Source organism: Hetaerina americana, unplaced genomic scaffold (genome assembly GCF_022747635.1).
Source record: "Hetaerina americana unplaced genomic scaffold, ioHetAmer1.1.p SCAF_8, whole genome shotgun sequence".
Lineage (NCBI taxonomy): Eukaryota > Metazoa > Arthropoda > Insecta > Odonata > Calopterygidae > Hetaerina > Hetaerina americana.
The window spans coordinates 55,871,232-55,892,691 of NW_027287427.1; the positions used below are offsets into that span (position 1 = coordinate 55,871,232).

The 21,460-nt window shown below is 40.2% G+C and overlaps 1 protein-coding gene across 1 annotated transcript; it reads left to right on the plus strand.

The window, feature by feature from the left end:
• Nucleotides 1-15,466: 15,466 nt before the first annotated feature.
• Nucleotides 15,467-20,820, plus strand: LOC139698030 (very long chain fatty acid elongase 7-like). Its single transcript, XM_071596889.1, has 8 exons — nucleotides 15,467-15,542; nucleotides 18,296-18,515; nucleotides 18,605-18,665; nucleotides 19,532-19,588; nucleotides 19,665-19,770; nucleotides 19,869-20,005; nucleotides 20,154-20,348; nucleotides 20,815-20,820. Exons 1-8 carry the CDS (start codon nucleotides 15,467-15,469, stop codon nucleotides 20,818-20,820), a joined length of 858 nt encoding a protein of 285 aa, XP_071452990.1.
• Nucleotides 20,821-21,460: the final 640 nt, after the last annotated feature.

A 21,460-nucleotide genomic window follows, 5' to 3' on the forward strand; every position in this document is an offset into this window, starting at 1 on the left:
AAGTGGACAAAAAGGAAGACAAATGAGGAAGTCCTGAGTATTGTGTGAGAGCAGAGGATATTTTTAACAGGGAAGGAGAGGAATAGGTTGGGGGTGTTGGACGGAATGACGAGTTGAAAGACGTAGGCACAGTTGATGAGTGGTTTATTATGATTAAGTATGCTGGGTTGTGTTTTGTCAGGAGAGGCAAGGGAATTGGTGCGGTACCGTTTGATAGCTTGTGTCCTTCCAAAATCTACCTTAAATGGTAGATTACGGATTATAATAACAAGTACTGAAGGACTTTGGAAAGATATTAATAGAATATGAACAATTTAATTACTTCTAAATCGATAAATATAGATTTTTAGTCTCTTTGTTTAATATGGATCTTTTGCTCTCCTTCGAGACTGAAAAATTAGCCATTATTTAAAAAGCGAAAAATATATGATCAGGTCAGTCAGGTTAGAGGGTGGACCAACGGCTTGGAATTAGGGGAGTGAAAATATGATATATTTGAGAATACTACTCAGGGGTTTGCTTCGGGAATATTACTTTAATGGGATGGTAGGAATGAAATGTTGATTTTTTTGCAAGTTTGTTTTCATATGATCGTCTTTTAATGAAATAAATAATGTTTTTGTTTATGACAGAAGTGAATGATATTTTTTAACAACGACCTTAAAAATGTTAATCGTTATGTAGTGGATTTTGTGGCGCTGAAGAATGCAAGAATTGCGTAAAGGTTTTTGCAATTATATATCCTGTACACAATCCAGAAAAAGGAGGGTTGTAATCAGACGATTAGCCACCTATATCTTACTTTGATACATGAAGTACTATCCGTTGTGTTCATCAATATAATTTATTTTTAAGAAAAATTATAATATTTTTGTACCTATACCCAAGTAAACAATTTTTTAAATTTTCAATTACAACTACTTCGATGTGCTGATTGTATTTAAGATTAAATATTGTGGAGAGCTTAGAATACATTGACCGTTTTTCGATTCATCCTGTGGCATGCCTCATCTAATGCAATGAATTCTCACTGAAATTTCTTTTGATTTTCTTTTGTTACTATTACATGTCCTTTTCCGAGAATCCCGAAAGTTAGCTGTGTTCCCTTGCCACACAGGTTTTCAATGCATTGAACATTAATTCCTTCAAATCAAAAACTCTAGATTTAAAAAGATTGATTTTTCCTATTCGATCTTTTTCTATTTCATATTAACCACACGAAGGTATTTATACTGACTTTTTAACCTTTTGGCTTGTAAAATATCGACATTTCTCTCTTCAGCTAACGCGCCCTAATCTTCCTAGCCCACTTTCACCCTAGGTCTACTACCTTGATCAAAAAGTTCCCGGAATAACCACCGTGTGGCGCTACCATCGTTCCGATGTGAGTTCTGTTTTTTTTGTTAAATTGGTACATCTGTTGTTGATATTCCCTTTAAATCTTAGTGTCATAACTTGACATTTGCAAAAGTTACGTCGCCAATAGTACTGTCGCAGCGCTCCGAATCCGCGACAACAAGGGTTGAGGGTATTAATTAAATAACAAGAGCGGTCTTCGGTACGGGTATTTTTATGTGCGTAACAGAAGGTTTGACAGTATGGCGGTACACAGCTCATGAGACAATGCCGCGAGAGAGTAGGAAGTGAAGGGAAGACTTGGGTAGGTACTTACAGGAGGACAAGAGGATTGACCGGGCTGAAGGGTGACCAGAGGCGTCGTCGGCGTCGAGTCGTCGGAAGGAACCGGCCGGGGGATGGGATGTAGACCGGTAACTCGAGCGAGCTGGTCTGGAGGTATCGGTGAGGAAGGGACCGAACCCTTACGTAGAGAGGCTGGTCCGGGGAAGCGGGGATAGGGAGCGGGCGTGGACCGAATTCCGAGCGGAGCACGGCTGGTCCGAGGTTATGGGCGATCAGGATCACACTCGCGGGCCACCCGTCTGCCGAGGATGGTCACCCCTTTATCGGAGCTCAGGGTACAAAGGGTAGTCTCTCTTGTGACGCACGGCAGGGCCGGGGGAATCACTCGTGACTCCGCTCCTGACTCACAACGTTCTCCCGGTATCAGTCCCCGGACTGATTAGCCGGTGGTCGCGGCGGTGGTTTCCAAGAGTTTGATTGTGCTGACGCATAACCCTTGCAACACCACCCTCGCGGTAAAAGAAAAAGGCTCCGCGGGTTTAGAATCTTAACTCAGCTTGTCACAAGAGAAAACTCCCAAATAGTACCCTGTCTCAGCGACAGCTCATGAGCACACATAAAATACATATACAACACCTTATACCGGAAAAATGACAGGAATATATATACACATGTGTTAACCCTCGAGTATGAACAATACCTCCACCACTAGCTATATATGACATATAGAAAAAAAACAGATATATATCTACGTATATAATTTTAGTAGTCTGTCTGTCTCTGACACACATAAGTTTTTTAAATCACTATCCCAGAGATTATCATCATTCTGGCATTCCTTATCCACAGTTTTACACATTTTACGCATCAGGGAGTTGGGGAAACAAAGGCTCGTTCCTTGAAATATTGTATATTTGGAGTGTTGGCGTTACAGTGGCCGGGAGGCGCTCAAGTCTGTCTGTAGGGCTGGCTTCACTATTGTCTTCTTTCTTATGGCAGAATCCCCAGAGACGTGGAATCACTACACAACACAACACAATGATTGCACTCGCTACAGTCACTCCAGAATAATTAATAAATTGAATGTTAGAGCTTAAGGGTGATAACATTTTCACATTTCTTGCCATATCGGTTAGGGAAATGGTCGGAACATTGTGCGTATTTAGTTTTTCTACTGAGGTGAATGCTTCGGCCAAACCATCTGCCGCCTTTAGAGCAACAGGCTCACTACTTCTTAAGTCGATATTAATATCCGGCAGAGGTTCTACGGACACATCCCGGTCAAAAGAAAAACTAGTTTCGTACACAACGGACGTGGCTCCCAGAAAAACATGATCAGTGCTAGCTGAACACCCTGGAGGCAAGGTGAGGCTTCCTTGACCGAAGATAGTTATTCGCGAAATTTTCATTGTGCAAGCATTAACCAATGTAATATTTTTACTGACACTGTAATGCCAGATCCCCGGATACTGACTTTTCAAGAAAACTGCGTAATTAGATTGAGTAAGGAGGATCTCGCAATTCTCCCTTATTAGCTTACTTTGATTCCGAAATACCGCAATATTGCACGAGCTGGATAAACTGGTGTGAATAGGATAGGAATATGGACAGATATCTATGCCATTCCGGAAACAATTTCGCCAGTACTCATCTGGGAGCAATACGTATTCCTTGTCATTTGCAGAGACCCCGAGGTAAGTCGAGTCGGGTCAAAGGATGACCGCTCGCTTATGGTTCGAGTCAACCGAAGGGAAGGCGTGCGCCTTATACACCTGGAAAACCGATCCTCGCCGATATAACGGAAATGCCACCAATAATGTGAGGCTCTTCCCTTGTCTTACGATGCGTACGTGGGCGGATTTGTAGACCGAGAGAAGGTCGCTCCCGTACTGGGCGAATTCCGTATCTGGCCGCAGCTTAGAGCGAGCATTTCTAATGATCTCTCTGAGTTGGTCAAGGGGTCAGTTTAGGAAGGAGTCAGTTTATTAAGCTCGGCCAACATTACTGTATTGCGTATGTAATTGAGATCGCTTAAGAGCCCCGATATGTGACGCGAAATAGCCGAAAAAACTAGATGAAGGATATGAAATAAATTATCTTGATAGCGGCTCTCGGAGAGAGAGTGGGTAACCGAAGCGCTTGTTGTGTAAATTTTATTTTGCAGAAGGCGTAGGATTTTCTCAGTTTGGGAAAGCATTTCATCGTGCCTCTTTAGGGTGCTACTTACATTTTCCAAAAAGGTGAATCTAGCATTGTTTAAATTTTGGGTGTTTTCTGCGACTCGAGATATTTGTTTCTGGAGCTCAACTATTTGATCGTCCGTGGCCGTTCCCGCTAAATAGTGCAGACCATATCCCAACAGATTTAGCATGCCTCTTGTCGCTTTTTGGAATCCCTATTGGTAGTAAGAGTGTGATAACCGAGTTGAAGCATTCGCTAAGCCAGTGGTCGGACGGGAATCCGGGAGTACCGGATCGGAATCAAATTTCCGCAGCAGCCTTGGGTCAATATTCCGCCCCGGGGTTGGCGGCCGCTCCATCTCCTCGGAGTCGATTTCTCTTGTGTAGATATATGCCTCTTGGCTCCCTCTGCATGGCACTGGTTGAGGTGCACTCCGGAATGTCCCCAGGTCTATCTCGCAGCCCGGAGTGGGTGGTCGTTCGGGAGTCTTGGGGACGTCCCAGTCGAACTTGGAAGTCGGGATAGACGGCCGCTCGGATAGCATTGTGGTCTGGTGACGGTTCAAGTTGCCAGGAGTGGTAAACTGTAGTGGCTCCAGGGACGGTGACTGGTGGTGTGGGTGCCGTCCTCTTGCTGCCATTCTGGAATATTCTTTGGCTATGGTACTCTTCCGGGAAGGGCCCGTAGGTTATAATCATGGGTTTTGGGGATAGGTGGGGGCGGGCTTGCGTTGGAAGGGTTAGAGGGTGGTGTTTCCAGTGAAGGCTCCGTTGGTGTCGTTTTTTCGGCCGGGTTGGGTGAACCTCCGGCATCGTTGTTTAGAAGCACTGGGGGTAAGGGGAACTGCTCTTCGCCGACGAAAAAGTCTGGCGGGAAATTAGGTTCGGGGTCGGGTGGCAAGGGTAGTAGGTTCCTGAGATGAGCTGTGACCAGGCGGCTATTTTGGGTATTCTGAAGGTCGAAGGTAACCGGACTTCTAATTTTGATTACTTTATAGGGTCCTATCCAGCGGGACACTAGTTTCCGCGCCTGACCTTGTCGGAGATTCATGTTACGCAGGAGGACTAATTGCCCGGTGGCAATGGTAGGAAGTGTTAAGCCTCGATTGTATTTCATGTGTTCCCTTCTTGTATTCTCTCTGTTAAATTCGGCCGCTTGTGCGTGCGCTAATTGCAATCTATGTTGAATAACATTCTCATAAGGAGGATCTTCGGCATATGATTTTTTAACAGGCGTTAAAATCGAGTCCCATGGCATCTCTAATTCTCGCCCGTGCATGAGGTATGCGGGAGTGAATCCCGTGATTCTATGCTTGCTGTTTCGGTACACAAATAAAGCAAAGCCAAGCTGCTCGTCCCAATCTGAATGGTCCTGTGACACATAATACGAGATAACATTAGCAAATGATTGATGGGCACGTTCCAGGCGTCCGTTGGCCCCAGGATTATGAGGAGAGGTGAAAATAGATTTGATTTGAAGTTTTTTGCATATGTTTTTCATGAGTTCAGATGTAAAGTTAGCTCCCCTGTCCGTTAATATTTGTTTAGGCACTCCATGTCGGCAAATAAACTTTTCTACAAAAATTTCCGCGATCGTCTGAGCCGACTGATTGGGTATCGCGAAAGCTTCAGGGTATCGCGTAAAGAAATCTTGACAAGTTAGAATGTATCTGTTGCCTCGAGCTGACGTAGTTAGAGGCCCCACTATGTCCAAGGCAACCTTCTCTAATGGGTAAGAGGCTTCCGTGACTGGTTGAATGGGGATTTTTTGCGGTTGCATCTTTCGTTTTTTACATGCCAGACATTGCTTTATATACTTTACTATATCCGTATAACATCCATCCCAATTGAAGTATCGCTGCACGATTTCTAAGGTTTTATCGATTCCGAGGTGCCCGCCGAGCGGATTGTCGTGGCATTGTTTTAAAATGTAAGCTCGCATGCTCCTGGGGGCACAAATGGTAAATCGGGTTCCCGGTTCCTCCGTGTGAACTTTGTAAAGAACGTCATTCTCATCATAAAACAAATTCGGATAGTGCTTCCTCGCCTGCTCGTGCAAGAGTTTCAGATCTGGGCAAATTAATTGTTCCCTTGAAATTTTATCCTTATCCCACGCGGGTTGATGGGATTCTACCAACGTATTTACTGTACTGTTACTAGGCGTTAACCTAGAAAGGGCATCTACATGGGTTATGCTCTTGCCTGGCTTGTGGATAATTTCAAACGCGTACTCACTCAGTTCCATTATCCATCTTGCCATTCTCGGCTTCGGTTCTGAGAGAGTTAACAGCCATTTTAGAGGCTTATGATCGGTGTGAAGGATGAATTGTCTCCCTAGCAAATAAATGCGAAACTTCTTCACCATCTCTACTACGGCTAAACATTCAAGTTCTGTGGCAGAATAAGATTTTTCGGCTTTATGCAACTGTCTACTTGCACATGCAATAGGATGTTCGCCATCCTCAAAAATTTGGGAGAGTATCCCACCGATGGCTTGTTGGGAAGCGTCCGTCGCAAGGAGGAAAGGTTTGGAAAATTCGGGAAATTTAAGAATAGGTTGGGTCGTAAGACACAACCTCAAGTGTTCGAATGCGTGTTGTTGATCCTCACCCCAGAAAAACACTGCATCTTTTTTCAATAATGGAGTGAGAGCACTGGACTTTTTTGCGAAATTTGGAATGAATTTCCTGTAATATCCGACTAATCCTAGAAAGGATTGTAATTCTGGCACGCTCGTTGGGGGCGAAAAATGCTTTATGACTCCTACTTTGTCTTCATCGGGCTGTAATCCATCTGCGGTAATTAAATGGCCCAAAAATTTGACTTTTTCTTGAAAGAATTGGCATTTCTGGGGTTTGAGTCTTAGGTTTGCTGTCCTTAGCCGACGAAATACTTCCCGAAGACCTGCCACATGTCCTTCAGGAGTGGAATCGTAACGGAGGATATCATCTAGATAGCATACGCAACCACGGTATATCAATCCGTCCAGAATTGTGGTCATTAACCGCATGAAAGTAGACGGAGCGTTCGTCAACCCAAAGCTCATTCTATTACATTCAAAATGTCCATCTGGTGTGCTAAAGGCTGTGTATTCCTTGCTCTTGTCGTCTACCTCGACCTGCCAATAGCCGCTGCAAAGATCCATGGTAGAAAAATATTTCGCGCCCCCTAGCTGGTCAAACGTTTCTTCTATATTTGGCATCGGAAATACTTCCTTTTTTGTGACATTGTTCAATGCGCGGTAATCTATACACGGGCGGTATTGTGTCGGGATTCCGTCTCTACCCTTTTTTTTAACCAAAATAATTGGTGCCGACCAGGGGCTCGTCGAAGGTGATATCACTCCTTGCTGTAACATGTCTTTAATTGCATTGTCTAATACGGATCTCTGTGAATGAGGGACACGATATGGTCGCTTATTGATTGGCGTGGAAAGGCCTATGTCTATGGTGTGTTTTACTACGCTGGTGCAGCCCAGGGGAACGCCGCCGTGCACAAAAATATCTCTGAATTCTTCTAATAGGTCACGTAACGGCTCTCGGGCGTCTTCTGGTACGTTATTTAGGCTGAATTGAACCATGAATTCCCCTTTTTCTCTATCGTTCGGCCATATTTCTGCCTCCTCTGCGACAATTATTTCGTTCACGTAGGAGGCCTTTTCTACGTGCACCCCGGCTGTCGAAAATTCCAAACCCTTCGGAAAGATTTTCTCGCTTTTGTGCATGTTACCCAGTAATATCGGAAGTGTTCCATCGTCCATTACTTTTGCCACTACCGGAATTACGATTACGTCTGTTATGTCCGGTACTTGAAAATTATCTAAGAAAACCTCCTTTCCGGCTAATTTAGTATTCCTTGCTGTTGTTAGAACGTATGATAACGGAGGAATCTTTAATTTTTCCTCTATACGGACCACTTCTGATCCCCTTTCCTCTTGGGTCAAAAAGTAAACAGGCTCCACAATTAGTGGTACTGTGCAGTCTTTGTCTATCTCCTCATCGCTCGTTCTCCCAAAGCTAATCTCCCTTGAACCAAAATCGGGCCTCGAGTTATTTTTATCATTGAAAGAGACTACGGTCTGCCCCAAGTCATCGTCATTGCCCAAAAATTCAAAACGTTTCGCAACTGACGGCACGGCCCAATCATCGCCTGTCTCTCTCTCGTCGCATTTTCCCTCTAAGCGAGTCTCCTCTGAACCGAATACGGACTTAGAATGTTTTTCTGTAGGAAGAGAGACTACGGTCTGCCCCAAGTCATCGTCATTGCCCAAAAATTCAAAACGTTTCGCAACTGACGGCACGGCCCAATCATCGCCTGTCTCTCTCTCGTCGCATTTTCCCTCTAAGCGAGTCTCCTCTGAACCGAATACGGACTTAGAATGTTTTTCTGTGGGAAGAGAGGCTACGGTCTGCCCCAAGTCATCGTCATTGCCCAAAAATTCAAAACGTTTCGCAACTGACGGCACGGCCCAATCATCGCCTGTCTCTCTCTCGTCGCATTTTCCCTCTAAGCGAGTCTCCTCTGAACCGAATACGGACTTAGAATGTTTTTCTGTAGGAAGAGAGACTACGGTCTGCCCCAAGTCATCGTCATTGCCCAAAAATTCAAAACGTTTCGCAACTGACGGCACGGCCCAATCATCGCCTGTCTCTCTCTCGTCGCATTTTCCCTCTACTCTTCTTGAGGTGTGAGATTCTCCTGAAGAATATGTTGATCTCGTATTTAACTGGTCATTTCCAGGCTCATTGTCACCAAAGGAGATAAGATCTACGTCGGCTGCCGCGGAAGGTCTGGATTCTAATTTTACTTCGTGGTTTTCATTCACCTTCATGGTCTCGTGCGTTAAGGATATGCTACTACCATATTTTTTCATAAAATCTAGCCCGATGATTCCCTCGTACGGAGTTACTCCGAGATCTGCTATTAATGTGTCGTGAGGGTACTGGATTCTGTCCATAACAAATTTTACGCAACTTTGGCCGATTATTGATAGTGCGTGACCGGAAGCACTCCTTACTGGGCGATCGTAGGGTGATATTTCCAACTCGCCAAACGGGAATACCTTCTGATGAATTATTGTGACGGCAGCACCGGTATCCACGAGGAACCAATAGCTTTTGCCCAGTACCTCCACTCGAACCATGATCCCGCTCGCGGGAGAAATGGCCAAAATTACTTCGTCCCCGACCCCTGGGTCGGGGCCGATCCATTTCCCTGACTGGAATTATTGGATTTAGTAGGGCATTCTAGAGGGCGGTGACCCGATTGCTTGCAAAGACCGCAACATAACAGAGGACAATTCCTGGAGGGATGGCCAGTTTCTCCACAGTTGAAGCAATTTCTTTGGTTTGATCTACAATAACGAGCTATGTGGCCCACTCGTCCACAGGAGTAACATTTTCTGTCCGCGTTTGTGACATCGCTACCGCGAGACCATCCTGTGCTGGGAGCGGTGATGGGAGCAGGAGGGTTGCTGGTAGCGGAGCACCGTAGGGAATTGATTTGGTTGGGGCAAGAACAACGACTCGGTTCCCTAAATTCTGTCTGAGATGAATTTTTAATTGTCATCGAAGAGAACCATGGCGGCGCTGCATTATCTTGCGGAATTTGGAGAGAATTGATCATAGATTTACTGGCATAATTCCTAACGTTAGATTCCTCACTTAGTGCAAATTCTTCTGCTTCCAAGATACACTTAGGATTTCGTACCAACACAAAACGTCCTATTTCTTCCCGTAATCCCAGCAAAAATTGCGACAAAAGCCGATTTTCTATCATTGCTCGTGTTCCTTCCAAATTAGGATCCTTGAGTGTTCCCTGCAATTGGCGAGCTATTTTCCTAAGCCTTGTGGCATAGGCCGACACGCCCTCGAGAGGCTGCTGCACGCAGTTGGTGAATGTACGCTCTAATAACAGAGGTGATACCCGAGACGAAAACCTTCGCGTAAGATAAGTTGAGAAATTTTCGAAATTATCAAGGACATGGGGATTGGCGGCAACAAAATCTGCGGCAGATCCATTGAGACGCAAACGAGCGATGCAAAGTGTCTGAGATTCACTCCACGAACAAAGATGACTAGTGAGTTTTACGCATTCTAAAAATTTTTCCACGGAAACATCGTCTTCTCCGCTAAAACAAGGCACGAAGTAAACGTGCGCACCTAAGGCTGGCGGGTGAGGAGTGACTCTTGCCTCGTTACAAGAGCCATTTGCGGATGGAGTTATTGTATTAACGCAAGGGTCCATTTCGATTAAAGTTTGATTTACTCGGGGGGACGCTTCCACAGGAGACATAGACGGGAATGGGGGAAAACAGCTCAACCAGGCCATGGCAAGAAATTATATAACGTATAGCACAAAATAAATAATAAAGAGATAACCAATCAAGGCTTCACACAATAGGTTAAGGCAAGATATGAATACTTTGAACAAGTGCTATTGACCGCTCTCGATTAAAGGATTTAATGGCTGTTCAAATGAAAAGGTTTCGGAGCTAAACTTACACCGTCAACCCCACACCTGACACCAGTTGATGTCGCAGCGCTCCGAATCCGCGACAACAAGGGTTGAGGGTATTAATTAAATAACAAGAGCGGTCTTCGGTACGGGTATTTTTATGTGCGTAACAGAAGGTTTGACAGTATGGCGGTACACAGCTCATGAGACAATGCCGCGAGAGAGTAGGAAGTGAAGGGAAGACTTGGGTAGGTACTTACAGGAGGACAAGAGGATTGACCGGGCTGAAGGGTGACCAGAGGCGTCGTCGGCGTCGAGTCGTCGGAAGGAACCGGCCGGGGGATGGGATGTAGACCGGTAACTCGAGCGAGCTGGTCTGGAGGTATCGGTGAGGAAGGGACCGAACCCTTACGTAGAGAGGCTGGTCCGGGGAAGCGGGGATAGGGAGCGGGCGTGGACCGAATTCCGAGCGGAGCACGGCTGGTCCGAGGTTATGGGCGATCAGGATCACACTCGCGGGCCACCCGTCTGCCGAGGATGGTCACCCCTTTATCGGAGCTCAGGGTACAAAGGGTAGTCTCTCTTGTGACGCACGGCAGGGCCGGGGGAATCACTCGTGACTCCGCTCCTGACTCACAACGTTCTCCCGGTATCAGTCCCCGGACTGATTAGCCGGTGGTCGCGGCGGTGGTTTCCAAGAGTTTGATTGTGCTGACGCATAACCCTTGCAACAGTACATCTATCTCTGTGTGTGTTGGCGATTTTTTACAATTGCAGAAATGGATTTAAGTTTGCAACAACGAACTTGTATTAAATTTTGCGTAAAAAACGGATTTAGTGGCGCACGGACGTTGGAAATGTTGGAAAAGTGTTTCGGCAACGATTCTCTAAAAAAAACGGTCGTTTACCAGTGGCACGAGCGGTTCAGAAGTGGTCGTGAGTCAATCGAAGATGATGAACGCAGTGGCAGACCATCGACATCGAAAGTCGGTGAAAAAATTGATAAAGTAAAAGAAATGTTGGTCAATAACCGCAAATTAACCATCAGAGAAATAGCGGAGGACTTGAACATTGCCTATGGATCCGCCCAAGACATTGTGGTTAATGATTTGGGTTTCCGTCGTGTAGCAGCAAAGTTGGTGCCAAAAGACCTCAATTTCATGCAAAAAAGAGACCGTGTTGACGTCGCAAAAGACATGATTTGCGAGGCTGAATCCGATCCCACATTCATCAAAAGGATCATTACTGGAGACGAGACGTGGGTTTATGAGTACGACACGCAATCCAGACATCAGGCAAGTGAATGGCGTTCACCAAATGAGCCGAGACCAAAAAAACCACGTCGTTTTCAGTCAAAAAAGAAGGCAATGCTGACGGTTTTCATGGATTACAACGGTGTAGTGCATCATGAATTTTTGCCAGAAGGCCAGACAGTAAACAAAGAGTATTATTTGGGCGTTATGAGACGTTTGCGTGAAGCAATTCGCCGAAAGAGACCAGAAATGTGGGCAGAAAACTCGTGGATTTTGCACCATGATAACGCACCGTCGCACAGTGCTATCATTATTCGTAATTTTTTGACGAAAAATGCAACAAATACCATCCAACAGCCACCGAATTCACCTGATTTGGCTCCCTGTGACTTCTTTCTGTTCAATCGAGTTAAAAAACCATTACGGGGAACGCGTTTTAGCAGCCGAGAGGAAGTAATGGAAAAATCGCAGGAAGCACTGATGGACATACCGAAAACCGAATATAAAAAAATGTTTCGAGGATTGGATCAAGCGCTGGCATAAGTGTGTTGCAGTCGATGGGGATTACTTTGAAGGGGACAATATAGATTTAGATGAATAAACTTGTATTTTTAATTTTCTGAATAAATTCCGGGAAATTTTTGATCAAGGTAGTATTTTAAATATTACCAAATAGTGGTCCATTCTATATTCAGCAGATTCTAGTCGTTGCCCACGTGTTTTGCTAACTTTTCTCATTATTTCATCATAAACAAAGGTCGGGATCTAACTTATGCGATGACCCGCGCCATAAAAGGAGTGTGTGTGTGTGAATATCTATATATGTATTCACAAATATATACGTATATATATATATATATATATATATATATATATATATATACATATATATATATACACACACACACACGCTCGTGAGTATATATGTATACATACGCACGTACTGACAAACGTTATATTCACTTGGGGGTAATAAAATATCCAAGTCACTTTTTCAAAGGTATAAGGCCCAAGATCCAAGGCTTTTTCAAACTTAGTTAACGGAAGGCCAACCAATCATTTTAATTTATTTATTGCTCTTAAATCGCCGTCGCACTTACTCAAAACATGGCTACAAAGCCAAAGCTTAGAATTTGACAGAACTTTCATTTATTACCGATTCTAGACCAGAAACTGGGGCTTTCTAAAGGGACTACGTCAATATTCACACCCTACCGCTGGAAACTTGACGTCCTATACACAATTCTAGCTACAAAATGACGCTTAATATGGGTGCAACAGCCATTTGAAATTAAAATTATTATGTCATCAATCTTCTAGTAATGCGTAATGAATTCAACACGTTAATTTGCTGCTTGTATTAGCATATGAAATTCTGTTTTTATTTTGCTAAGTTTTTCAATTCCTATAGAATATTTAGCGAAGGATTTTGATATATTTAATTGGATTTCCTGGTCTAAGTTGTAGATCAGGAGAATTATAGAAATGTTAAAATACGTCAAAAGAAAACACTTGAAAAACTTCAAGACATTGTTGGGAAAGATATAGGGTTTTTGGTAGAAATGTGAGGAAGGCAAGAAAAGAAGAGACCTGAAGAATGTACCTAATGACACTGAGGGGCAACCGAATGCTGAATACAGAGAAAGTAGAATATTTAGAAAGAAATGCAGAGGCTAATTAAGGGTTACGGTAATGTAGTTAATTCAACTAATTCTAGCATTAATGACGAATTACGAAGTGACCTATTAACTATGTGATGCGCAATTGGCTATTTCAGCGATAATTCTATTTGATAGTGATGGTATTTCATCTATCTAGACTATGCGTTTAACAGACTCGAATAAAATACTCCGTTGGACTATTAAACAGTGATTGCATATCACATACTATCTAACGTCGTTTTTCAGCCTCAGAATTGTAACTCGTCTTCTGGCATAGAAATTCTAAGTCACGTTTTGAACGTAAAGAATGTTTTTAATAGCCATTATATAACCGAATTAATCTTTTTTATATTTAAGAATAATCACATGTACTGGTAAGTAAATAATTAATTATTTTACTCTAAAATACAAAATAAAGCAAAAGACAAAATCTCCAAAAATGCCCATACTCTATTCATAACGATCACACATTAGTGTGATGAATCGCTATCTTAAAATAGGAGGTCATACCGTGGTGTGGTAATATATAGTAAATATAATCTACTTGTGGTGGACGACTGAACCTCCTCGCAACGATCGCATTATAATGCTATCCTTGACAAAGTCCGTTCACTTTGGAGAACACCTCCTAGAATCATAGACGAATGAGGAACCTAGAAGTTTCTTCACTCTCGCCTGTGACGTCAAACGGCATCATTCTTAGATCGTAGAATTTGTGTGAGGCAATGGGAACGTTAGAAATCTGTTAGGCACGTCTCATCGGAAGGGACACATGGGCGGGGAAAAGTGTGCCATAGTGCAAGGTCCGAGGCGAAGGGTGAGGGCTACCGACCCATCAAATCGGTTCGTATGTGCGTGGTCTTAAATGGAGAAGCCGGCTGGGGAAAATATCTTGCACTATTTATGGGTCTAGGAAAGCAAACAAAAAATAATTTCCCCTTCATTTGTAAACGGTTGGCAATAGGAGCACGATTTCCAACGATTTTTAAAGGAACGGAACAGCAAAATGTGAGCAGAACATCATTATTATTGCTATAGTATTACTTTATAGATTATTAAATATCGCAGATATAGAACTTTAGCTAAAAACCATGGATTTTATTGAAATTGCATAAAAGATTTAATATAGAGCAAATTCAGTCTAAATCATTGTATAACAAAGTAATAGTTAAAAATAAACCGAGATTCTTATTTTCACATATATACTGAAAAATAGATTATATATAAAATAGAGGCATTACTCGCTCCATTGCCAAAGGTCTATAATATAATTATCGTTATATTAATAATTTATACTCTTAAAACGATTATGATATTAGTAATTACAGTTATATGCAGAAGATAATGGATACAATACATAATTAAACGCCGCTCGTAGAGAATTAAACATTTTTCATACAAATTTAAGCATCGGTTAACAAATTATAAAAACCTAAAGATAAATTTATGATGCATCAGTCAGCTTTCAATTTGGTAAGTAGCGTTATTTGCGCAGCTCCCTCTTGAAGTTTTGAATCAAGTCATAGAAGAGACGGTAGACAAAGGTATTCCCATTTGCCACATTGGAAAGACCCAACCTTGTAATTTAGAAAGCGATGCACTTAAACATGACGAGGTTATAAAAAAAAACAACTTGCACAAACAGCCGACTTCTTGCCCCCAGCACACTGACTTAACCCAACTTATCCGATTACTCAACTGTGGGATGTATCCTGAGGCCACTTTTGAGACTGAAATCCGGCCACGCTACCCCAGATTCGTCTCCACCCCGCTGCCACCACCACTCGATTCTCAGCCTCCCACCCCCTTGAGGAGTTGTCTTTCCATTCGCCATCCTAAAGAACTTTCCTTTTTCTGAGTCGCTCCCCTCCAGATGCATCCACCTACTCGTTCCGGAGGGTTGACGAAGAAACCAGCGCTCAGCCACTCCCCTCAACCCCTCACCAATTTTCTCTAGACGTTTACTCACGGCTTATAAAAGTGACCCGAGCCCTCCTTTCAGGGTTAACTGAATGCATGTCTCAGCGGAGGCAAGACGTAGCGTGTCCCTATTCACCCAACTCTCTGTCCCTTCATCAGTTTGCGACGTCCAGTGATAGGAAGTTTGAGAAAAGTGAACATCACCTTCCGCACAGCTTAAATTATTTCAGGGATCGATTTAAGGAAGTACGAAAAACAATATACAAAACAATTGTTTGGAAAAAGTTGGTTGTTGTTTGACGTCAAATAACCATTCACCCCGATTTCAAGCAATCTGGTGACCCCATAACACAGGATGGATACGATGAACGAAACGCTGGCGAGCTCAGGATTGATGGACCTGTACTTGGAGATCATGTACAACAAAAGTGGTGAGTCGATACAGAAAAAGTGCAACGAAAAGGACCAATCGGAATAAATTCAGTGAGCTAGTGCTATACAACCCTCTCTGTCTGGATTTATCCCACAAATATCGCTAATGAAAACGGCAGTGCTTTGCGAAAATTTGTCGGAGAATAGTGCGAGTATAAAGAAATCGAAAGTTTTTATTCCCCTCGTGAAAGTCATTAGGTTTTACTAATGCATGAAAAGAAGTTACAAAAAACGTATATGTATTTATATATATGTATAGATATAACAAAAACATTTATCTATTTGTATATTTGCATATATATATATATATATATATATATATATAATTCTACAAAATTAATAAATGTATTGAAAATAATTAAATTTTCTCGAGGACGGTTGACATTTTCAGTACTTATTTCTTCATAGCTAATTTCAATATCACTAATACTTCGCCATTCCAGTTCCTGATATTCTATTTTCATAAAAGCATAAGTTTCGGTATTATTAAGCTTACCGGTGGAAGGCCGTTTAAACTGATTATATATTCTGCCCAAGTAATTCATTCTTCAAACATTTAATTATTAAATTTTGATATTTTTTCTTTCACATTTCCTTTTCTTTGTAAGCAATATGACATTAAATTTTAGTTGCGCGGAGAAATTACTTGCGATACGCGCAGACAGATTTAATGCATATTCCATTTAATACTTTTTAACTATGCAGTCCACTTTGTTAATCAAGGCTAATTATTATAATTTATTTGATGAAGCATTTAACTGCAAAAGATAAAGAAAAGATTCAGTAAATCTTTTAGGGGCACATAGGTGAAGTTTTTATATAATATTATATATTTAGACGAAGACGGCAAATTTGGAGTAAATTAAAACAGAGCTGAAAAGTAGACGGAAGAGAGGGTAACGCGGCATTAGTAAGTACGTAAAGAAAGCGATAGTGTGATACGGATATTGAATTAGGGCTACCTGCGTTGTATACACGCTTGGAGTAAAACCTTATAATTCTTAAAGGATTCTGAAGAAATGTTGTTCTGTTCAAATTTATTTTATTTCGCTTTTTTTAACTCTTTAGGGGTAATAGATAGCAGGTAATCTTACACAAGGACGAATATAACGTATTTTTTATAGTGTTATACATTTGTATCTACCTTTGTAAATCTTTTGCTTCTATTTTTTTAAATAATCGATTATGTAATGACTGTGTGAATTTGGGATAAAACAAAAACTATAGTGTATACATAATGATACGTTTGCAATACAAAACAGATACCAACAAAGTAATCATCCACCCCGGTATCTCGCTTTCAACTCTTGCCATTGACCGAGCGTCTACCGACACTATCATAATCCAGCGCATCACAGTCACTCGCTCGGAGAAAGTGGTTTAAACAAGCGCAACACACCACTTTCAATGCCACAGCACGTTTCCAAGTAGAGTGAAGAAATGACGACGCGTATAAAATCTCTTTTCACCGCGCGCCCGGAAAAAGTAGACGAGAACTTTCTAAGCTAATATGAGAGGAAAAATGTATACTTTCGAGAAAAGCCAAATGAGAAAATACGTTACTAATTGCCGAGCAACATTAATAAGAACAAAATTATGAATATTGATAGTTATATAGCATTTTTTGAGTTTCATGGTTGGAGTCAATGCGTGTAAATCACAATTTTTTCGACAAAAACAATGGACAGGAGTATTTTTTCAAAACAAAGAAAACAAATGGCAGGTAAGCAAAATTTATTCTTTTAAGAATAATTGCGATCTATAGGAATAGTTTCTTCTTCCCGAAACTTCATACATCGTTTTTATTTCCGGTATGAGATAAGCAAACTTCGTTTTATGCATAAATTCCTCATTTTCTTTCAGGTTCGAAATCTAATTCCGGGATTATTCTTTGAGAAGAAATTAAGGACCCTGGCAAAAGTTTAACAAAAAATATGTATCTAATGACCGTGCTCTCCATCTACTAAATAAATTTAATTAGCATTTTTCCCGTTTTCTATTAATAAATTCCATTCCGTTCAAGAAATTTCAACTGCTAAGGTTATATTTCATATAATTTCCTTAACCATACTGAAAAATGTATAGATTTATTGACACACTTATATAAATCAAATGATGCCAGTTTAAAATCAGGCATCATGGCAGCAAAAATTGACTGAGGGTGTTTTGTAATCACTTAAGAAATTTCGCTAATTTAATTTTATCGCACTTTTCAATTACGTGTTATCGAGTCAAATTTAATAAATCTTAATTTGTCTAAGTATAAGTAATTCAGAAATTTGGTTGGTGGTAAAAAGTATATATGATTACACATATTGTACAAAATATAATTAGTTACATAAATTTACATCTGTGTACTCATTGTGAATGTCTTGCCGGGACCATTTCATTAGATTAATACAACTTGAAGTTTCAACTGCAAACAAGATTTTCTTAAATAAAAAGTCGAAAATTCTAGCACGCATTACTTATTTTTTAGGGACATCCTGAAATTAATTATTTGCAAACACTGTATAAAAATTGATTTACAAGATTGCATTATTGATTTACAAGATTTGCATTGGTTCAAAGAATGTTGTCGTAGTACTTGGAGCCGGGTGATTTGGAGCATAGTATAGTAATTATAAAGATTTTACTTCATTTATCGATAACTTAAGATAGTTATTTTGAACCATCCTTAATTCATTCCATTCCATTTTCGGTGACCAGTATTTTTATTACTTTTGTGACTCCATTTACTTTCTCGCTCAAGATCCCCGGGTGCAAGACTGGCCGATGATGAGCAGTCCCTTGCCGACTCTTCTCCTCTGCATGACATATGTTTACTTTGTCAAGTGGCTTGGACCCCGAATTATGCGGAACCGGAAGCCCTTCGATTTGAGGAGAGTGCTTGTCGCCTACAACATTTTACAAGTATCTTACAACGCATGGCTTTTCTACGAGGCAAGGATTTCTGGCGATTGGGTTTACTTGTAACTAATATGTCTAATTAAATTATCCGTAAATCAATCAATAAAACAGAATGTGAATTATTATTTTAGGTTGTCGGAATATGGACGAGAAATCGCTACAACATACGATGCCAACCAGTTGACTACAGTAACTCTCCAGCGGCTAAATATGCAAGTATTATAGTTATAATAATTTTAAATAGTAATACATGAAATAATAATATTCAACCCCCTAAAATTCAGCACTATATCCTTATTATTATTACTGCCCCACATGTGCAAATTTTGGAGAAGTTTTCGGAATTAAAACATAACTGTTTTTCGAGGTAAGAGCGTCTTCTCGTAAATTCTTCAATCTTTATCTGATTTGAGCATATGCAAATGCATAAATAGTAGTTTTAGTCATCCGTAGTAAATATTATTTTACCATTCCGTTCTAAATAAAGATTGTCTACACTTATTTTCACTGCAAAGCTAAACTATTGGCTGATATTAATGAATCTTGTAAACACGTCTGATTTAAGTTTATTTTCATGTTAAACAGCTACTCCGTTTACATCGGCAAATTGGCAGGATCGTTATTAACAAAACTCTTTTAAAATTGTGTATTTCCAATAGGAATGAGAAAATGGTCTCTTAATTTCTTTCCATTGTCGTAAGAATGATATATTTTGACGAAAAATTTTGGAAATTACATCTATAAAGATAGAAAATATTTGAGCAATTTCATTATTATATTCCAAGACGAAATGAGACCTTTCAACCGATGCTAATTCAATTAATGAAACGCTCATAGTTTGATTATTTTCGGAATCGTTTTTGTTTACTTTGGATAACATTACTCGTATTTCAAGTCGAAAGAAAGTATAATAATAAAAACGAGTAGAGCTAACTATAAAAATAAAATACAAAGTGGCATGAAAAATATAGAATGTTTATGATTATGGTGTTAAGATCAACGTATTTCAATATAATCGCTAATTTATCAACAATAATAATCTATTCATGAAAACTAAACAAAAACTTTTTATTTATAGATTGCTGCCATATGCTGGTGGTATTTCATATGCAAGCTTACGGAATTCTTTGATACGGTATGTGTTTAAATTTAAAAGCGTTTAATATTAACACTATCACAAACTCATTAATATTATTTTCCTATTCAAACAGATATCTTTTGTATTGCGCAAGAAAAATGACCACATCAGTTGGCTCCATGTGATTCATCACGGGACGATGCCACTTAGTGTGTGGTTTGGCGTCAAATTTACCCCTGGTAAGAACGCAATTCACAAAAATCTTATCTTCTCGATCTTGGTACCTAATTATATTTATTTATATTTACTTATCATTTATAAACAAAATTTTTCGCAGGAGGCCATAGCACCTTCTTCGGAATGCTTAACACATTCGTCCACATTGTGATGTACTCTTATTATCTATTGGCCTCTTTTGGACCCAAATATCAGAAGTATATTTGGTGGAAAAAATATCTCACTGCTCTTCAAATGGTAATAACACAAAGATATTTTTTACGAAAATTGCTATTTTTGTTTATTCATTCTGTTACCAACAGTAAAATAATAAATTATAATAATTACAGAATTGTCATGCTGCGCTCTAGTTAGTACTAATATAGATATTGTATTTAATTTCCAGGTTCATTTTGTTTTGATTATGCTGCACTCTTTCCAACTCTTATTTCGTGAGAACTGTGGATATCCAGTGTTTTTTGTTTGGTGGATCGGATGCCATGCAATTATGTTTTATGTCTTCTTTACGGGATTTTTCAAAGAAAAGTACGGAAAGGCTAGCCAAATACTGAAGAATAAACCGCAAATCACGACAAAGGAGGTAATTATCGCACAATTATTCATAAGGAATTAGTAGCAGCAATCAGGTAATCTAATTATGCTATAGATTTCAAAAGTTTCTAAATAACCCGCGTTATAATGAAATATGAATAGTAAAAATAATGATAAAGTAAACCATTATTAGCGAAATCTTTTCTGTATCATCAATTGCACATGAAAATTTTTTAAAATTCATTATACCCAAATTGACAACAACATGAGCGGTTATTTTGGCAATAATAATTGTAGTCAAATTGTCAATGATCGTAAAATTTGCTCCGAGTGATATCGACCTTGGTATTCAAAACGATGTGTTACTGTAGTGCTGGTTGCTAATTCTTTGAAACAGTAAAATTTTATAGAATAAATTTGGTACTTATTGATATTCATATTTGTTGGAAATTAGTGGAAAAGTTGATTGGCAATAAATTTGGAAACGTCAATAATTCTTATTACTTCTTTTATAGGAATGAAAAAAATGGGCATGACTCAGCTTGAAAAATTCATGGATAAATTCATTAGTATACAGTATGAAGCCCCCTCAAATTTCAGGCGATTCACAGTAGCTGAAAGGAAGAGTGTTCTCTTCAATGATACTTCGGCCCACCAGTGTGTACAAGAATATAATGATAATATAGAAATAATCTTGTAATATGGAAACTGGGCATCAGAGCTGGCCAGAATCGGGACTTAACGATATGAATGCGATCCTTCTCCTGTGAGCAGAAATTGATCCAGATAGAATACGATATGTATGCACCATATAACTCTAGATGTTTCTGGCTCAACTTTGAGGAAGTTCAAGTTCATTAAATGAACTCTATATGTAATATATATATATATTCATTATGTACAAAACTCATCGAATAAAATCATTAAAAAAGTTATGCCACGTTGCAGGCCTACATTCTTCAGCGACAATGCGTCAGCTAGGATAGAGGAATAGGAATTACTCTTAGAGGAACACTATATGCAAGTTTTTAGATGGCAATCCCGGATCTTCTTGATTTCCAAAAATTTATTGAGTTTAAGTCTTTCTAAGAAGGGTGCAAGGCCTTCATTTATTCAAAAGACATAAGTAACAATAAACGAGTGCCAAAAAGTCTTCGGAAA

What these genes read in the sequence shown, in the direction of transcription:
- LOC139698030 (XM_071596889.1), top strand. Translation starts at nt 15,467, where the DNA reads ATGGATACGATGAACGAAACGCTGGCGAGCTCAGGATTGATGGACCTG. An exon ending in GATCATGTACAACAAAAGTG is followed by an intron (nt 15,543 to 18,295) that starts GTGAGTCGATAC and finishes TTCTCGCTCAAG; the next exon opens with ATCCCCGGGTGCAAGACTGG. An exon ending in TTACGGAATTCTTTGATACG is followed by an intron (nt 19,589 to 19,664) that starts GTATGTGTTTAA and finishes CTATTCAAACAG; the next exon opens with ATATCTTTTGTATTGCGCAA.